Source organism: Acanthochromis polyacanthus, chromosome 5, assembly GCF_021347895.1.
Source record: "Acanthochromis polyacanthus isolate Apoly-LR-REF ecotype Palm Island chromosome 5, KAUST_Apoly_ChrSc, whole genome shotgun sequence".
Classification (NCBI taxonomy): Eukaryota; Metazoa; Chordata; class Actinopteri; family Pomacentridae; genus Acanthochromis; species Acanthochromis polyacanthus.
In genome coordinates this window covers 17,850,800-17,871,169 of record NC_067117.1, presented here as the reverse complement: position 1 = coordinate 17,871,169, position 20,370 = coordinate 17,850,800, and the positions used below count along the sequence as shown (strand labels likewise).

At 39.1% G+C, this 20,370-nt stretch overlaps 1 protein-coding gene across 2 annotated transcripts in view; it reads right to left on the bottom strand.

The window, feature by feature from the left end:
* mdfi (MyoD family inhibitor) overlaps positions 1-16,864 on the bottom strand; it is a 33,038-nt gene extending 16,174 nt beyond the window's left edge. The window contains exons 1-2 of one of the 2 annotated variants that reach the window (XM_051948772.1): positions 16,396-16,864; positions 14,121-14,313 (exon numbers count right to left, since the gene is read on the bottom strand). In XM_051948772.1, the coding sequence (XP_051804732.1) occupies positions 14,121-14,274 (154 nt within the window). In that variant the 5' untranslated portion in view covers positions 14,275-14,313; positions 16,396-16,864. Of the gene's footprint in view, positions 1-14,120; positions 14,314-16,244; positions 16,357-16,395 lie in introns of those variants that run through there. The other variant, XM_051948773.1, reaches the window with a different exon arrangement.
* Positions 16,865-20,370: the final 3,506 nt, after the last annotated feature.

Here is a 20,370-nt window from a genome sequence, read left to right as displayed (position 1 = left end):
TCCCCGCTTGTAGTAAACTCATCTACTCCCAAGTCATTTCCCATCCACCAGCACTTAATTAATCTGAAAAGAGTAGTAGTTCTGCTGACTTCAACAAAGCAGAAGATTTTGTCTATGTGTTGGTGTGTGCTCTGTCCTAAACTTGCATCTGCAAGCAGTTAAATCCAACCCCTTGTGACTGTTTTGGGGTCTCTGTGCATGCTTGTGAAACCTGAAATTTGTGTGAGTCTAAGCATGTGTGTGTGTGTGTGTGTGTGTGTGAACGCGCAAGGTTGTCTGTCTGAGTGGATGTGTGTTTCAAATGAACATATAAGACACATCATACACATCATATACATGTAGTAAATACGTGTCTGGGTGTTTTATGTGTTCAATGGTCCCATGCAGTCCTCTAATGAAGCTGTTATTATACAAACACACACATGCATACATGTGCGCACACACACACACACACACACACACACACACACACACACACACACAGACACACACACACACACACACACACACACACACACAGACACACACACACACACACACACACACACACACACACACACACACACACACACACACACACACACACACACACACACACAGCTCAGAGGCCTTCAAAGCCAGGCAGGCGCGGGCCTCTGAGAGGTGCAGACTCATTCCTGGGCAAATGGGAGCCAGCTGGGCTTGATAAACACACACTCACACACACAAACCAAACCACGTCCTGTGCGTGGACTCAACACTTCCCGGCTATGTTTATTTACTCTATCCACTCTGCCTCACTTCTCTATCTGTCCTCTCTTTCCTGTCCCCTGCCTCTCGCTCTCTTCGTCTCCAGTTCACATTCCCTCTCGACTCTTGCAAATATGTTCCATTGCATATTCGGCATAACTCTATACATTAACTCTTACTTTTTTGCATAAACAGGTACACTTTTTCAACAAGGTTTATCTCGGCTGCAAGGATTTTTAAAGTAAAAGCAAAGATGCAAAAGAATAGAGGTGGTTTTTGCAATGACCAAATGAAAACAAAAAACTGGGAACAGTTGTTCAAGAAGTTTAATCTGAATCAGGACAGTCCTAATTTGGAAATCATATGTTTTGTCATCCAGAATTAGACAATTTATCTTATGTGCCAATGTTTCAAAGCAGCACTGGATTGGATCACTCTGATCCACACATAGACTTTTTAAGATTGCCCAGTCTGGACAACCACTGCTCTAAATAGGACTAGATTAAAGGTTGCAGAGCTACCTCTATCTCCACAGTGCTGTGTCTGTGCTGGAGAATGTCCAGCTGCACCTCATTATCATTCTGATATAAGGGGAAAAACACACTAACTCGTTTGTTTGTCTTTAAGGCAATTACAGTTATCTTGGGCAGGACAAAGCCCAGGATGCAGTGATGGTGCTTCTGCAAAAGAGCAGCAAGTGTAATTGTTTTGGTACAACATTTGCATTCAGAGATGCAAATGTTCTCATTTAAATGCTAACTTAAAAAAAGACAAATGCCTGCCTAAATGCACAACCTAAATCCTCTGCAAAACTTTGCCATTTTCATCGCGAATGTTGCTGCTTGGAGGTGGTTGTTGTTTCCCATGGCAAACTAACACACAGAAAGCGGAAAAAGGAGGAGAAACTGTGAAATGTGTGCCGGAAATGGCAGTGTTTTATCCAAAGTCTACATCCGATGAGTCAGACTACTTTAAGTGTTTTTACTTGAAGAGACCAAAAAAAAAGAGCACAATAAAACACTGCAAACATCCACTTTCAACAGCCAGACCCTCAAATCACCCACAACAGATAAATAGGCAAACAAATATATCTCATACGTTGTTCACAAATACATGGTGATTATTTTGAACATGCGTTTTAAATAATAAAAAGCCTAAATGTTAAATAAATAACAAAAAAAAGATGGTTCAGATAATTATTTATTAGTGGAAAGACCTGGTGTTTAATCTCTTTAATCCAATTTCAGAACACCTTTTTGTTTAAACAGCCCATTTTCATTAACCTGTTTGGTCCAATCTCATAGGCCATCCTTAATCTTTAAGAATGAGCTGAGTAGCTGGCAGAATCAAGATATCTGATTAGATTATTTTTTTGCTAAATACAACTACTGACACTTTGGAGTGGTATCTGTGAAGATGCTGAAGAAATACTTTGGAAGGTTTGCATACATGAAAGTTATTAAGGTACAGGCAAGAACCTGAAGTCATTAACATCAACTAGCTGATCATCAGCTGATTTTGCTGAGTCCAAAATAAAAATGCTAATATATTTCATTACACATGACAGAGCTGTCCATTTAAATATTTTAGAAAGGGCACATTTAGTTTCCAATTTCTAAGATAATACATTGAAAATTAAGGTTGGGCTATATTCCAATATTACTAGTTGTCATCTTTTTGATAATAAAATTGGAGTACTGCAAATTTCTTATGAATAGACATCACAACTCAAAGGAATGGTAAATAATTTTTCTTCATTATTTTAGAGATGCACTGATTTTCCACAACAGTGGGATCAATGATACATTAGATTTTTAAAGCAAGGGATATCCATAATGCTCCAAATATCCTGTTCAAGCTTTTCCTTTGTAAACAAAATCTCTTCAATTTTGTTACTTTTTAATACTTTTGCAAATTTGAATACAGAGAGAAAGGTGACGTCATACTAATAGATTCAAGTCAATAATAATTAATGCAATATGTTGTATACATTGAATACAATCGGTTGTAAGTGCTAAATTAATTCTCCAAACTAACAATGATAACAGCTATGCAGTTTGTTCACTTTGTAATATTGAACTGTCATGTCTGAAGAAAGCTGAAAATAATGACACAGTGAAGCCTTTATCCAGTATGTACAGCTGCTCTTGTGCTGTGTGTCTGCAACATGAACAAAGACAAGAACCAGACATTTCACTTCAACTATACCATTGATAAATGAATGAATTATTGATTTATACCTGGAACTTGCAGAGGTTCCTTTTTACTTTACTAACAATACTGTTAACATTGCTGATTCTTTTACTATGAATGTCTTTTGTGCTGTCTTGTTGAAATGGCAAGCATAGCACTATTATTGTGTGAAGTGAAAAGGAAAGATATTACCACCCTGCTGAGTTCCAGTCAGCCTCAGCCTGCCTGAAGCAACGCTATCTGTATTTCCTAGAAAACAAACTACATCAAAGGTGCTGGTCTGAATCACTTGCTTATGTAACTTGGTTGGTCCTTGATGAAGAGGAACAGTGTCTTCAGCATCAGAGAATTTAAGTTTGCCTTCGCTTTCGTAAGTTTGTGTGTGTGCATGTGAGCACAAGTGTGTCGTTGCGGGCATTTTGTATGTGGAGGGTCCAAAGTATGTGAAGTTGGAGAAGACGTAAACAGGACCTGAAGGGATGGGAAGCACTTCCTGCTCTTCCGTTCTATTGGTCAGTGCTACACACAAATATATGCAAATACACACACACAAAACACATACCCACAGATGGGCAACAAATTAAAGGAAAAAAGCATTCAGTGTCTTAGGTGTTCGACCACCATGTGCCACCAAACCAGCTGCACTGCACCTTAGCAGTGTCTCTTTAAGTCTCTGGAATATTACTGGGTGGATGATCACTATTCTCTAAGAAAAGATAATCAATCATTTGATGTTTTGATGATATGCTAGTCCAAAATCTTCCACCTTTGTGGAGATTTGGTGACTGTAAAGATCATAGCACATTTATTACATCATTTTCGAACTCATCAAACCATTCAGTGACTCCTTGTGCCCTACGAAGGGGGACTATGTCATCCTGGATAAAATATTTCCCATCAGGCTAGAAATGTTTCATCATAGGATTAAGGAGATCATTTGGAAAAACTTTCTACTGATTGCGGTGATACTTCCCTCTCAAAGGACAAGTGGACCCAAACCATGCCAGCAAATTCCCCCCTGCAGCATAACAAAGCCACTAGATCCACTCACTGTAGGAGTCAACGGTCAGGTTTTTCTTTTAATTTGTCATCTGTGTAGTCACACTCCCGTTTTAGCTTCCTTTATCTAGTACCAGCTCTTTTCACATGCACTTTTGTCTCCTGCATGTGGAAGGCATTTCTAAAGCCCATGTTGTATCTATTACAGTCTATCAGTCTGCTTCAGGTATGAAAGTAACTAGTGTGCACTGATGCCCTTGACATCGTTTAGAGATACGTGTGTGTATTTTAGGCTATGGATATCACTGGCAAACAGTGCATATCTACATAATATCACGTTCTTCCACCCATAGATTCGTTATTTGTAAATGTGAGCATAAAGACAATATACCTCCCTCTAGCTAACCAGCCATTGAATAGCAATACACGTTTAAGCATTTTGAATTTTTAATCCCAATAGTCAGTGAATCCATTATCAATTAGCCTCATCAGTTAAGTATAATCATCCATTGTTCTATGCAGCTGGTATTTATTTTATCAAAATATTGAGAATAGATAATAAAAAAATTAATATTACACCATGTGCTGGCAGGCAACAACTGGCTTTAATAACATTAGACAGTTGGCAAGTTTTTGAAAATATTGAGATCAGTAATTTAATTTAAGCAAAAACCGCTTCAGGTGGCATTTATTAGTTATAGTCATCATGTTGAGTTGTTTTGTTCACATTCTCTGGAAGTGGCTTTTGGGGGCAATTATTACCCAACATTACCCAACCCATACAAAAGACCGGCATAAGCAAACGTCAGGAAGGGAAAGGGCAGTGTGATTCAGTGTAATATCCCATGACTTCACAACATTCATTCCAAGAAAAATCCATGATTACTTCATCTAAGCAACAGAGATTTAGCTAAAGCTAAGACAATGATGAAAGCATAACAGAAAAATCATGAAGTTGAAATGTTCAAATGTACAGAAAGTAATGTTAAACTTGTACAATAAAGGGGCGATTAAATGACCAAGTAATTACAGTGTACTGGGGATCAATTGAGTTCCTAACTCAACTCTACCAGCTGGACAGAGTCTTGCTGCATGTTGCAGCACATATTTTGTGTTCCTCTACTGCACCTTTATCAATTAATGCCATAAAAATATCTAAAAAAACAAAAAAAGATAAATATGTATATGTACACAAAGTATCTATATATTGGTACACCTGCACACTTCTACTGAGTATGTGTTCAATCATCTGATGTTATGAACCCTCAATGTTTCTGTGCCATAGTTTATGCATTCAGACTTCTGCTGCCAGTGGGGTACTATGGGTTAAAAGTATTCGGGTCTTGTGACTTTGTTAGTCAAAGCTTTCTCTCTGTAAACGTTCAAAACCACGATTGTTGGACCTGACCGCATTCCCACCAAATCCATGGTGCCATCCAAGCAGGCCTTCAACCAATTGTGTGTTGGCACCAGCATCAAACCACCAAACCGCTCAACCTCAGAGCCATTTCTGAGATCTGAGAAAGATGAGCCTCTAATTAAAATCAGACCAGAGCAATCAAGAGCTGCTGAGGAGATCTGGTTGCATGTTTACACGTGTGGGTGCGTATGTGTATTTGTTTGTGAAAGCTTGACTGTGTACCTGTGTGTGTGTGTATGTGTGTGTGTGTGTGTGTGTGTGTGTGTGTGTGTGTGTGTTTGTGTGTGTGCGTGCGCTTTCAGTTTGGTATATGTACACGTGTCAATGTCCCTGTAGGGGCGATTCAGAGGAATTTCAGTCTCCTAGTAAACAAACAGTTAACCATTAAAGCAAAACATATGGATGCATAGGGAAATGATTAGCATAAACACAACACACACACACACACACACACACACACACACACACACACACACACACACACACTAATTATATGAGCAGGCAAACGATGTGACATATCCTGCATCACCTGAAGGGGAGCACATCCTGCTGCTCCTCTGGGTATGATCTCGGACGGGGAGGCTGGTTCATAGAGAACAGAGAGCTGCGCTGAGTTTACTTGCTTCCTTTCAAACTACCTCAATCCAGCTTCTACACTATTACTTATTTGAAATCACAGATTTCTAATGTGTTTGCAAAGGCAGGTTTCTGAGGAGTATACATCCCTTTGGCAAAGACATGCAGTACATAGTGTATATGACCTTTCCACCCACTATCTGTCAGAAGGAAACATGCCTGTACAAATACAACACGAGGTAATAAAGTGAAATCTTCACCATATACTGACAGAAAGTTCAGCTAAAACGCTTTTAAACTTGGGAAACTCTTTGATTATTTGTCCTCTTACATGACGAGTCGATTGAAAGAAAAGTCTGAAATGGAAGCATTCACTGTTTTTCTTTGTTCTATATAATTGTGAGGATGTTGTAGATGCTTGGACTGGTGTTGGTTGGACAAAACTAAAAGAATGTCAAAACATCAGAAAACTGTCATATGCAATATTTCAGACATTTGTTTTCAATCATTTCTGAAAGCGCAGTTTTCAGGCTTGTATGACTGGACAGAGAACAGTAAAGAAGACTAAATGAGATAAGGTGAGGAGCAGCTCAGCTCAATAATGTCTAACAGAGCAGAGTTAGTGAAGAAGACTCTGTAGTAGCTCTCTGGCCAGCAGTAATGACTGGAACTGATTGAAACCACATTCAACCACTGGGGTTTTGACCAAGATGCAGGATAATACAAAGAGATGAACACACAGCTAGAGCAGTGATGTGGTTTTTATCTGTCCCTCAAAAGATATACAGACAAAATGAAGAGGAAAAAAGAGGCAATTGTTACACTGCAATCCAGGCAGTATTTTTGCTGATTTCAGAGGACATTACATTGACTTGCATTCATTTCCCGGAGACTTATTCAAACTTTAACCATCAGTACTACTTGAATAACCCTAAACCTAACCTCAAAACATGTCTTCACTGAAAATTGGATCAATTGTGTTAGCTGATGGGCTTTATGTCCCCATACAGAAGACAAGACCCCACAATGTGTCTGTGTAAACAGGCTGTGGTCCCCATAACATGAGTAACACCCACACCCACACACACACACTGAGTGCTGTACTGGAATATGTCCAAAATCAGAGATTATAGTTGCTGGGAGACAATGAAGAAGTGTAAGCTCATTAAAGACAAAAACGGTCTGCTGTTGAACAGGCTTAAGGGGAATTAAATTGTGTTACTTTGTCTTTGAGATTCTTCTGGTTCAAGGGAAAATGCAGCTGCACCGCTAACTGAGTGCTATACTGCTGCATCAAACACAAGGAGGCCGAACAGGAAACACCACCAGACACACAAACACTTCATACTGTAAAACATATGTAAACTGAGAACAAGCAGTCTTACAGCCACAAACAGGAGAAGATAAACAGGATTTTATTGGGTTTTGCATTCAGTAAGACAAGTTTTAATACTGCACAACTTGTTTTATGAGCTTTCTATATAGATATGATTAATTACTTTTAACATGCATTTTGAGTTATCACTAATTGTTGTCACATATTCCTCCTCTTTTCCTTTTTGTGGTACCTGATTGGTATTGTTTTGTATAATAAAGTCTTAATAACAGATCGCTTCTGCAACAACTTTAGACTTGAAGTTGGAAAAGACAACAAACACACCTGAAGCCATTACCATCACATTTTTCACTTTCGTAGAAAAAATACAGCGACAGGCTCCTTGCTCAAGTGTCTCACAAAGACAGTTTGCTTGGTAGTTTGGTACCACCCCATTATGCTGACATTATCTGTCAGCAATTTACGACATGAGTTATGAAGATTTGTACTCAAGTCGGTGCTTGGTATGAGAGGGAAAAGGAGAGAGCGCAGGCCACCAGAGCAGCAGCAGTAACCGATTCTCAAATGTTTGCGAGGTGGTAAAGGAAAATAAAGCATGCTCATTTTTGGCATTCAAATATGCTGTAAAAATGCCTCAAACTGCTCCTAGTTTATTTCAATCTCTGTGAGAAACTAAATTAGACACACAAGCCTCAACAAACCTCAAGGACTAAAAAGGGACAAGCAGGAAAATAGCTGCATCTACATGAGAGCAAGAAGAAAGAGAGATAAAATCAACGTGCTTTAGGCTGTGACACAGACTGAGAAATAATTTCACAGAGGAGAGCACCGGGTTGAACCCACAAGTTATATCTAAATCTATACAAAAATGCTACAAAAGCAAAATATGTAGAAAGTGGAGAATTGTTTCCTATAAAATTAACTCTAGGCTTGAACTTGTGAAGTACAGTTGGTTAAACGAGATGTCTGTATCAAGCAGAATACCAAACTTATCTTGTTTCTACAAACAAAAGCAAAAGCTGACAAACCAAAGCAGCTGCTTGTTGCTGTTTGTTGCAAAAGCCATTCAGGGGCAAGCTGAACAACAATTTGTTGATTTAACCCTTCAGTTTTTATATGTGTTCCCTGGTAATTAGATGTGCTGGCACAGAATGTGGATCTGATGATGTTTGGACAGAGCCCTATTTACAGTAGGGGTTGACGAATACCAGCTTGGAATATTATCTAATCTATTTTTTTTTTTTTGCATTTTTCTGATCATCAGTATTATATCTGTTTTATTCACTCATTTGAGCTATTCTAAATTTTGACCCAAAGATTTCCTTAGATGTCTACCAATTCCAAATTATATCTGGTTGGTCTCCTGAATTTGCTGTACCTTCATATGCAGCATGCAAACATGTGAGTTGAATCAACCTTCTCACCTAACTTTGGCCAAGAAAACCAATATAACTATTTTCCCCAAATGTTGAACTATTCCTTCAAAAGTAGCAGAGTGTAGGATTTTGGGAGTTCTATTAGCAAAATGGAATATTGTATTCATAATGACTGTTGATATAATGATGTTTCATTCGTGTGTAAACACCTGTAACTACATAGTACATGTTTCACTGCCATGTTTTTACACTAGCCTAGAACAGACAAACCTAACCCTGGCACTAGAAAGAGCGTTTTGCATCTTTATGATGAAATACAGCCATCATAAGTTCTGCGACACAGTTGGAAAGGCAGTGGTGAAGGAGTTGCTTGAAATCTGTAACTTGATAGACAGATGCTGCTAATTCCTACATACTTATACTTTTATAAAAGTGACATTTAAGGGTCGACCAAGGTCTGGTTAGGGTTGATACCGACACTGATTATTAGTAATCAAGGAGAGTGATAACCAATATTTGGAACCAATACACAGCAGCAGGATAAAATTTAATTTTGGTGTCAAAATTTAGAATTACACAAACTGTGACACAACACTTAGTTGAAATCACTTAATTTTTTTGTACTTTAAAAAGAAGTTTAAATTCTTTGCTTCAGTGTGAATATTTTATCATTCACAGTGTGTAATCAGATATTCTGGTGGGTGGGACACCGCTCAAGATGACATGAGTGTGACATCAAGTGTGGTAACAACAGATCTCCAAGAGCCAAAGTAGTGCATATTTAAATGCCTTCATTTTATCTGGAATTGGATTAAAAATGTCAGTAATCTGAAAAACACTTAATAGTGCATCCTGCATACCATTAGCTAAGCTGATAATATGGTATTAGGAAACATTTTTTTAAATATTAAAAAGTGGTGTTATGTTTATAATAACACAGCTACAGAGTTATCTGTATACTTACAGTGATTCACACGTGACAGGAGTGAGCAGTAACTATCATGACTCAGGATTCCATGTGACATCACAGGATCGACATCGAGGCCTGTGCTGTCCACATTTTTGCCACCACCACTATCAAGAGCACATTTGCGATTTCACAATAGACCTCAAAGTGGAGCAGAGAGCAAACATTGTTCTGTGTTACTCAACAGGCCTGAGATGACCAAAAGTTCATGTCAAGGATCATCACTGGTGACTAGAGTTGGGTCAGTAGTGATGAGAGAGAAAACACCATCTTTGCAGTGAAAGGCTTCAGGGGTCCAAAACTAGAGAATCATAGGGTCAGGAGAACATGCTCGTTGTTTTCTTTGACATTCACAGTTGTGCACTGTGAATTTTTCCAGAGGGTCAGACTGCCAAATCTACAAGTTCTACTGTACGTCCAAAAGCATCTGAGGGAATACATTTGACACAAATGATCCGATAAGTGGCGTGATGGCATTTAAGTGAGCATAGGTTTTTGGTCACAACAACATAATTGTCACTCCTCACCCAATTTACAAGATTTGATTCGAGCCGAATGGTTTTTGTTTTGACACAGTGAAAGATATTCGGCACACAATACAAATGGCGCTTGACACACTAACAGAACAGTACTTCTTAGGAGTGTTCCAAGCGTGGCAGGGGCACTTGGAGCAGTGCATCGCTACACAAAGAAATTACTAGTAATACTGGCCACATTTAATCAGGTACTGATTTTGCCTTTAATAAGTACAGTTGCAGAACTTTCTGATTGCATCATAATTCGCAGACTGGTATAGCAAGAAGCTTCACAACCCTAAATTGTGAAGCAATCATACATTGTCGGTAAGACACTACTCTGTTGATGCGTTTTTTGGACAGGTTGCACCCTAAAAATAACACTGTTTATTCTGTGTCCTTTAGATGAGCATAAGGTCTGGTATGCAGAGATCAATGTAAGGAAATATCTGCCAAGATTTATATTTTGTTTCCCCTCATTATTGTATTAAATGCTAATTAACTGCAGCTGACTAGATTTATTTTAGACTGTTTTCATAATGGCTGGCAAAATGATTGGAGGCCAATTTAAATGTTGACCTCCTACATGTTAAGACACTGATGAAGATGCAACCAATATTGTAGCTTTTGAAATTTAGAATTGCCTTGCATTTGCAATTTCTGCATCAAAGCAGGTTAAAGTTAATCCCTGACACAGGCAGAAAGACACTCAAAAAGAACAGCAGAGAAGTGGGTAAAAAAAGAGACAGAAGTAAGGAGGAAAAATAGAGAACTGCGAGCGGTGAAAGAGAGCGAGGGAGTCTAGCATGTGGTAGTGAAAGACTCCTACTGTATAAACAGACAGCCTCATTGCATCTTCATGCCTGAGTGACAGCAACACTCACAACAAGAAGAGGTGCACATCTGTCAACGTGCACACACCACCATTTTATGGCCTTGTAATCACTAAGCAGACCTTTATTAACTTACAGCAGAAAATACTGCTATCTAAATATGAGGAGACAGGAGGGCTAAAACTTTTACTGGCTCCCATGCTGATGCTACCAGGACACTGCCATAAATAAACCGTGGCCCAGAAACTACCACAGAAATTAATCAACACCTCTCTGACAAAATCTCAATCCCTGTGGACAGAAAGATTCATAGGCAGGGCTACTGCATCAAATTGCATTCAAATGTAAATGTCTATCATGTCCATCCCCTGTGACAAGAAAGCACCTACTCTATATAAACATATTGTGACAAAAGCATCGATTGGACAACTTAAGTGCTTGAGTAGAAGGCAACTGCACTTCTTTCTGGTTCTTAAATATTTCAAGACCCAAAAAAGTCCAGTTGCGTTCTATTGAAGCATTCAGGATTACCTTGACCTGGATGACTGAGAATCCACACAGACATACATCATTTGTAGAGCGGGGAACAGTAGCTGCCAATTTGTTCCAGTGGCCAAATGCAATAAAAATGACTGCAGCCCAAAAATAATTTTCTCTATATACAGACATTATAAAAGTCATGTCTGTTGAATATTTACTTGAGCACCTTGAACAAATACAAGATGTAACCTTTGTATTGCAAGTACACGCCAAGGTTATTACTTGTAAAACCGCAGAGTTGTCAGAAACAAACATTATGTAGACCAACACATGTGAAGTGCTGCCCACATCCCTCTCTTTGTGAGAGAAACACTTAACCAGTCAGGACTTTGCAGCTGAGACTGAGAATGGAGACATTATCTTCTTTCACATACAGAGACGTGGAAGTTTTCCAAGGAGGATGAATAATGATCTATATATTCTGGGTTTTCTGATGATAATATACAAAAATGATTCTTTCATGCCAAACTGAGAACAGATTTCTAGAAAACTATATATTTTAATTAACACTAAATACTTTCAAAGACCATACAGAATACTTTAAGATAGAGGCTCTGTAGCTTCAGCCTTGAAAAATCCTGACAACACAAGCATGGTTGACATTGGTGCATCTGTCAAAGTTGTTTGAAGTTGACTTACAGAACTACCATCTCTCAACATTTTTCTTTGATCGGTGTCAGAAAACATTAGTAATTGCTTAATCACTACTGCAGTTTTAGTGTCAAGTGCAAACGATGCTTGTGGGATGGATATGACATTCACCTCACTGATTAGGTCAAAACACCCTAACAAGATATTGGCCACAATGTGAGGCTGAAATAGTGATGCGAAAAATCCAGTACAATTATCAGACGAGTCATGCAGGAACTGGAGATACAAATTCACATTTGTTATCAACTGCACTGCCTAAGCAAGTTTCATTTGGATAAATGATGCCATCCTGTAAGCTGCCAGCTGTTTTTGATAATACACCAAAGACCAACAGTTTCATTCAACCCTGTGTATGTGTCTGTTATGTTGCCTAAAGCCCTGCACACTGCAGGCAGAGGGATAGGTGGGGGGGTGAATCAGAGCTGAAAGCAGGGCCTTGTTGCCCTCGCTAGTAGCCTGACCAATTCTCCCCTCCACACCCTGGCTCACCTACTTTACCCTCAGCCTTCACACACACACACAGGCCAGACAGCCGAGAGAAGTCTAACTTTAGCGGGAGAAGCCACAGCTATACTTTGTGTTGGCTTCCTGAGGAGCAAGCACAGGTAAAGTCAGCTCCGCCAGAAGAACATGTTTGGGCACAAACCTCCTGTTTAATAACTCTAAAACTCTTCAAGAATTATCATTAAACCTAATACTGTACTTATGCTCATCGTGGTTAACCACATGTTGCTGAGACGAGAGATGTGCGTGTGTGGATGGCATGTTTTTGCAAATTAAACACAGCAATCACAATAGAGTAGGTCAAGACTTGCCTCTAAAAACAAAACAAAAACAAAATTAAATAAAAGAAGTCCATCAACCATTGAACATTTTTGTGGCAAATCCCCATGGCAACAAACCACTTAAATCTCTGCACACTACCCTAACTGTTAACCACACCTAACCTAATTACCCCGTAGGACCTGCACTGTGATCTACAGTCAGTGCTGTTGTTTTCTCACTGAAGCTTGAGGGAACTTGAATCCTTTTGGCTCATCCTGGATGAGTCATTCAGCCTCAAAACTGCACAGAGTAGAGTCCTGATCCTCCTGTTCCCGCCCCAGTGTCAGTCAACCCTTACCATGACCAATCTCACAAAGGGGTCATGGGTTCATTCTTAAATTCCCAGGAGCCCCACTGTGGCATTTAAGCATTCCACAGCGCTGAATTGGTCCTGACCCATCAGATCATCCAAGGTGGCACGTCCCACCTCACAGACTTCCGTCTCAAATCACCTGAACACACAACTGTTGTGTCTGTCACTGTGAAGACCTCTGACCTAATGAATCACAATGAATTTCAGAAAAAAATCTTTTTTTTGTATATAATGGAAGTTACTAGAGCGCAGCCTCTGACTCTACCGTTAGCAATGACTAATTACCGGTCTTAAACTTTTAAACACAACAGCGATAAAAGACTATTACACTCCAGGAAACTGACATCAGCATATGCAAGCTTTAATAGTGGTGAATAATCCATTATTTTTGTTTTCAGTCTTATGGTTAGTTAACAAAGGGAAATGTATTGCATACACGCAAAAACTTCCCACTATAATGAGCTTCCATAATGAGAATGAAAGAAATGGAAAGATCTTTGCTTTCAGCAATAATACAAAAGCTCCTGTTTTCATAATAAAGGGCTAAATCTCCTTAATAACTACATTCTATCCCACTATTTCGAGGCAGCCATACTTACATACAGGCACACACACTAAAATCCAACAACAGAAGTTTAATAGAACTTGGCATTAGTAGTTGTAAACATTAGCTTGTTCAAGGCATGTTCTAACCCATCACTCAACTTCTTGTAGAGTCTTCTCTTTCTCCAGAAAGAGGAAGAAAGAAAAAGAAGTAGAGTCTTTTCTTCTTTGTCCGACACAGACACATACACGGAAACACTAACCGGAGTGAGGCGTGCATTTTCATCTGCAGCCTGTTTCTTACCTTTACTACTGGGACAAGGGTTGGGATTCAGGCAATTGTTTTCTCTGTCTGCGTTTGAGGTTGTGTGTGAACTTGACTGTGGAGCTGGCAGACCAGAATCTCCATCATCAGGTGGCTCTGAGGAGATGGCAGCGGCACTCCTCTCCTCATCCATGGGCGTAGGCCGGGCTCTTATGGGAGGAGGTGAATGAGCCTGAAGCAGCCGAAAGAGGAGTTAGTCAAGAATATTATCAAAGAGACGACTCCATGGGTCACATGAAAGACTTCTCATTGTCAGGTACAACTTGAATCAGCATGAATCCCTTACAGCTATACAAAAATCACTAAAGGAAGCAGCAGACTGCTTTAATGAAACAGTGGTGACACAACAGATCCGTCTCATAACAGCCTATTTTAAAAACAAAAACAAACAAAAACAGCTTTTAAACTCTTTAAACTTATGTTGTGCAAATAAGACAGTAATGGTTGTATTTTATTACATACAAAGCAGCAAAGTAACTAAGTAAATTCACTCAAATACTGCACCCCAGTGCTAGGCTCCTGTGCTCGAGTATTTTAAATTTCATCTTCTTTTTGCTTTGACCTTTTAAAGTATTGTACTTTTTTGCTCTGCTTCATTACAGCAGATTAAGACTGAACTGCTATACAGTAAATGAAGGTGCCTAACATTATATAAAAGTAATTAAATAAAACCTCTCAGTCACCTACAATATTTAAATTTGCTTGCATGTTAATGCATTAGCAATAGTCTGACATGTAAAAATAAAACACTTACAGAGCCCATCTGGTTAGTAATGAACACTTTTACTTTTATAATTTATACCTTTTCTATACTTTTATTTAAATAAGGACTTTACTTGTAAATTAGTCCTTTTAACTGTGATAGTGCTACTTTGACTTAAGTAAAACGAAGTACAGAGTACTTTCCTGCAAGTGTGTAACACTTCAAAAGAAAGGTGACTCATTTTAACACTAAAATGTAAAAAGAAGAAATGGTGACAACAGAAGAAACAACCAATTAGCCCAACATTTGATTTAATAATTACCGAGCGGAAGATTTACAACCACAAAAATGTCATTTAAAAAATCTGGTTCAGGCACTCGAGGGGGGTGTGAAAACCTAAAGGCCTTTAATACAATGGGCTAGAGACACTGAAAAGCAGCTTTATCTAATCATTTTAAAGATTTCACTCCAGTGTTGTAAATGAAAACAAATATATATTATACTGACTCACGAGGAAATACACATAAAAATTAAAACATCCTATTTTGCCATTCAATAATAAAACTGCAAATACTAGTACTGAATATGCCATTTATCAAGGATAAATGTAAAAAGGATTAGTTTTAATTGTTAGTTTTTTATATGTGGAACCCACTTCAGTACAGTAGTATGACTTCATTCATAGTATGACTTTATTCAAGTAGGTCAACGATAATAAAGCAACAAAAGGTATATTATATTCCGGATTTGTGTTACTAAATGGTTTGGATTCAGTTTGATTCAGTACACTCTTACTTTTGTAAGATCTTTGATTAATAGTTGTGTTTTTATATTAGTAATAGGGTTGTATTTTATACATAATACTAAGGCCTAAAAGTCACTAAAGTCCGAGCACTAGGCCCGTCTATAGCTCGGTATAAATGCTACACAGGAATTAGACGGTGACCGAGTCACTGTTCGCCTCACGTGCCAGCCTGTGTTTGGCGCGCGCCTCTGCTGCCAAAGCGGCTCAGCTGGGCAGCTGTTTGCGCGCTCTCGCTGCACGCTCCCCCTCCCGCTGCCCCCTAAAACTTTTGACAGTCTCCAGCTTTAAATTAGTTTTCTGTGAAAAAGCTTCGCAAATTTTTAAGTTTACCGAGTTGTCATTCGCTTCGTGAACAAGCCTCCATTCTGAAATAATCACAAAATGCGCTGTTTGAAAGTTTAGAAACGCTACAAAGTCTGAAGAAGTTTCGGAAAAGAGAAACCGCAGCGTCACAGAGCTCTAGTGTAAGTATGCGCGTGTAGCCGAGGTTTTAAAAGCAGTAAAGTGTTCCTCTCGGAAGAAAAGTTGACATTTTTGAGCATAAACACGCTAAATGTAATTGTTAGCCTGGCTAATAACGGGCGTATATGTTTACCTTTATTGCATGTCTGCGCTCTGTTTTCCCAAAACGAGTCCCTGCATGCTCAGACCCAACTCAGCTCCAGTGTGGATCCTTTTCTCTGCCCCGGTTTAAACTGCACAATAACTGCTCAGCAGCAACAACAGCGCAGGAAACAGCTTCTTACCTTCTCTCTGGCTGGGACTCTGTGCAGCCGAGTGTTGGATTAATTCATTCTCTGGTCGCTCCAGGTGGACTTCCAGCCCTCCGATACCTTTCCAGTCCTCTCTCCCTCCACTCTTGTCACTTTACACGAAAACCAAATCGCTCCTCGGCTCATGTAGGTGACCCAAACTCTCAATTCAGTGCATGTTTCTCCAGCGGAGATAGTTTTCTCTCCGCCTCCAAAAGTTTCTCGCCCCGTCCTCCAGCAGACCAGATGTTAGGAAGTTTGACTCTGCAGGCAACTCGATGAAATCTCTTTGTCTTCGCTGCAGGTTTCTTCACCTTTTAACTGCAAAAGACGTCCAAACACAGCAGCTCAGAAGACTTGTTTACAAACTTAAAATGAGCACTATCCGCGGTGTGCATTCGCTCTGGCCTCGCTCCTCACTCCCACTGTACTTGCCTCTGACTTCTATGCTGCTGCTGCTATTGGACAGGAAACTGCAGTCAGCAGTGATTGTGCTTCCTCCAGGCTAGAAAGTAGTTGGGCTGAACTATACTGTCATATAATTACCTCTTAACCTGAACCAGACACAGCACTAACATAGGCTAGCTTTCATCAGGAATTATGGGCCCAGAAACTGTATGGTTTGTCATTAATAGCAGACAAACACTTTGGGAAGATCCATTTTTATCTACCACAGCAATGATGAGGTTAAAATTTGTATATCGTCAAACTTGAAATCACTTAAATGCAATATACAGCATCTAGTCTCCAAATCAGCTATTGTAATCTCGTACAAAAACACATTCTTCGCTGTGACCATCTCTCAGGCCTTAAAAATAATCCTGGATACACAAAAGTATCATTGATTCACAGCTTTAGTCAGCTAGTACTGTTTTCTTTTTGTCTATTTGAGCACTAAAGAAAGTCTGACAGCATACTTGTGACTAGTTGCAATCACGGTATAGTAATCTGGAAAAAATATCACATTTTTCAGAGGCCATTTGTGTGATAAGATTCCAAGTATATCCACAAGAGCTCCGACCAAAACCTTTGTTCTTCCAGCGCACTGTCACTGTTTTTAGTTTACATGCTGCTCTGACTCACTGTGGGAATTTTTCTTCCTTCTTTTCAGTGCACACGGGGCCTTTTAAGACCAAACTAGGTCATTCTGTTAGTGATTCATCCTCATGATGGTAATTGTGTACTAAGGAGTAATTACAAGAAACCATTCAGCGCACATCCCCACCAACTTTTAAAACCTGATGCACTGACAACATGTGTCTTTAGGAAACTGACTCCAGGTGAATCAGACTGAATCTGATCCATCATCATCGTAGCAGTCACATCAAGGACTGAACAAGTGAGTATTTTTTATTCACCAAACACATCAAATGATATAAATGATAATATTATGTGAGACTTTGTAATTGTATAAACACACTTATGAATTACTTTCATAAGTATGTGCATGAACTCATCATGGACACAAATTTTGGAACATAGTTATTTCAGTATGTTTAGTTCAAATATAAATTATGAGGAAAGTGGGGAGTAATATTTACTCTTTGTGCATAATTATTTGTATGTATATATTTATACAAATAATTATACACAAGATGCATGGCTCAGGAAAACCATGGCTTCAAGAGATCTAGACAATGCAACAAATTTAATTCTCTGCCAGGGTGGGTCTAGTTACCCTTGGTAAGCCTCGAGGTTGGATGCTCCTAAAACTGGCCGACAAATCACCATGAAGTGTAGAGTCAGAAGGCGGACGTAACTAAGTGACGATAGAGGCGCGACGATTCTGACAGAAACAACCGGAAACAACTAGCCTAGCCGTGCTAGACAACCCACGGCAACGAATTTAATTCTCTGCCAGGGTCGACAACAGTCGTTGAGCTCCATTAGCACCGACTCTGAATAATCTTTCTGTTAACATGTCTGTAATATACTTGAGCTTCACCCATTGACTGTATAAATAAGGCTTCACCGAACTACCGCATCCTCTGATTTCCGGCGCTCTAGGAACTACGTCAGCCTATTCGTTGCGCTGATTGGTTGTATACCTACCCAATTGCTGCAGAGTGATTTGAAAGACAACCTTTTAGCCCGCCTCCCTCCCTGTCGAGAGTTCCTAGACCCTTGTGTCTTCAGACCAGGGTCTAGCACAGCTAGGCTCGCATGAAAAATCTCTTAATATCTGAATTTGTCCAACGTGCAGTTACCACAACAAAGGAGGTAAAGATGTTGACCCCTGAAGGTCTAAACTCAGCAATACTGTCGTCTGATTTTACATTTTTTCAAAATTATGATGAATATTCTGGACTTTAAAATACCCTGTGCAATATCTGTTTTTACTATATGTACTAGAACATATGTTACATAGGTATTTTTCTACTTATGTAAACAATCTGTGCAATATAGATAATAGTCTATGCAATGTCAATACTTTCATTCATGTGAGAAGCTGTGCAATATCACTGTCATGTGCAATGCTTTTTTCCCTATTACTCCTTATGAATATCTTGTTTTTTTCTGGTTTACTTTTATAGTTGGATGACATTTCCTAAACGTTTAAATGTTATAATCTAACAAAGGCTTATGTTATCTTATTTAAATTGTGAAGAAAAATAACTCCAGTAAAGGTGTGTGTGTAAGAAGAATTCACAAAGCTAATGGCAGAAATCTGACAAATAAAGCAAATGATACTAAAACCAGAACTATAGGCAATAAGAGTGGTTGAATAATGCTGCAATATTCACTGTTTTTGTGCTTTTGACTGCAACATAATACATAAAGCAAATGACTGGAACTGATTAATTTGTCGTGTTTCGAGGTCACATGCGATTCAGAAAAATACTGCGCATGACAGACGGGCCTTGTCTGCTCATGCCATGTTGAGACCTGGAGGTGAGTTGAAGAGTGTGTTTGCTGTGATTGATGTCTAAAGGCGTGGCAGAAGCACGAGGTAATTCACAGCAGCACATCTTCTCAGGCCTTTGACACAGGCTCCATTTTTACTAACAACGTGATAACCACCCATTCAATTTGTGTGTACAATCAGTCATTGCAAACAGCCAGGCTTTGACACTGAAATGTTTGTAGGATTTGTACTCTGTGGGGGCTCAGCGTCTGTCTGGGCACGGCGGCCAGAGTTTGTGTGGGCAACGGTAGTGTTAGAGAGGTCTTGTTCCAGCAGGACTTTTTTTATTTGTGAGAGAAATACTGTATGTTACTTAGAACGGTTCAGCAGACTGAATGCAGTTTATGATCTACATATTTTTCTTGCAACAAATTCTTATGACTACTAAAGTGAGACATCATTTATACAGGCTGTCCCAGTATAAATGCTGCTAAATGAAGAATAAAAAAAGAATATAGCAGCATTTCAAAGTCTCTTTGAGCGAATTCATATCAACACATTTTGAGTTGTTGCCTTCCCTGCTGCTTTACATGCATAACTTACCAATTTGTCATCTTCAGCAGGGGATTTTTAACAGGGTGGGACAAGAGCACTCCCAAATTGTATCATATTAACATTCAGAGTTCATTTCAGCTAATTCACAGGATCACGATGTGTTAATGAGCAATTTCTCATCTTTTATCTGATATCATCATGTCAGCTGAAAATGATTCCACACAATTACAGTGTAATGAAAACACAAAACCCAGATAAATACACCAAACATAAGCTTCAAAAGACCATGAAAATAAATTGTTGCATTACACTGTTGCTACATTAAAATGCTGTGCTTTGTTTTAATTTTTCCACCTATTCCAGTACTGAACAGTGAGAGGAAAAAACATTTTTAGTTATCAACTTCCCGAAAAACTTTGCTCTGTGACTTCTTATTTCTGTCCATGACCCACCCACCACTTCACTAATTACCACACCCACAAGGTTCACCACGGTACAGTCTAACGGCTTCTGTGTCTGTTTGCTTACCTGGTATTTACATAGTTACAGAGTAGATGACGGGTGCTACA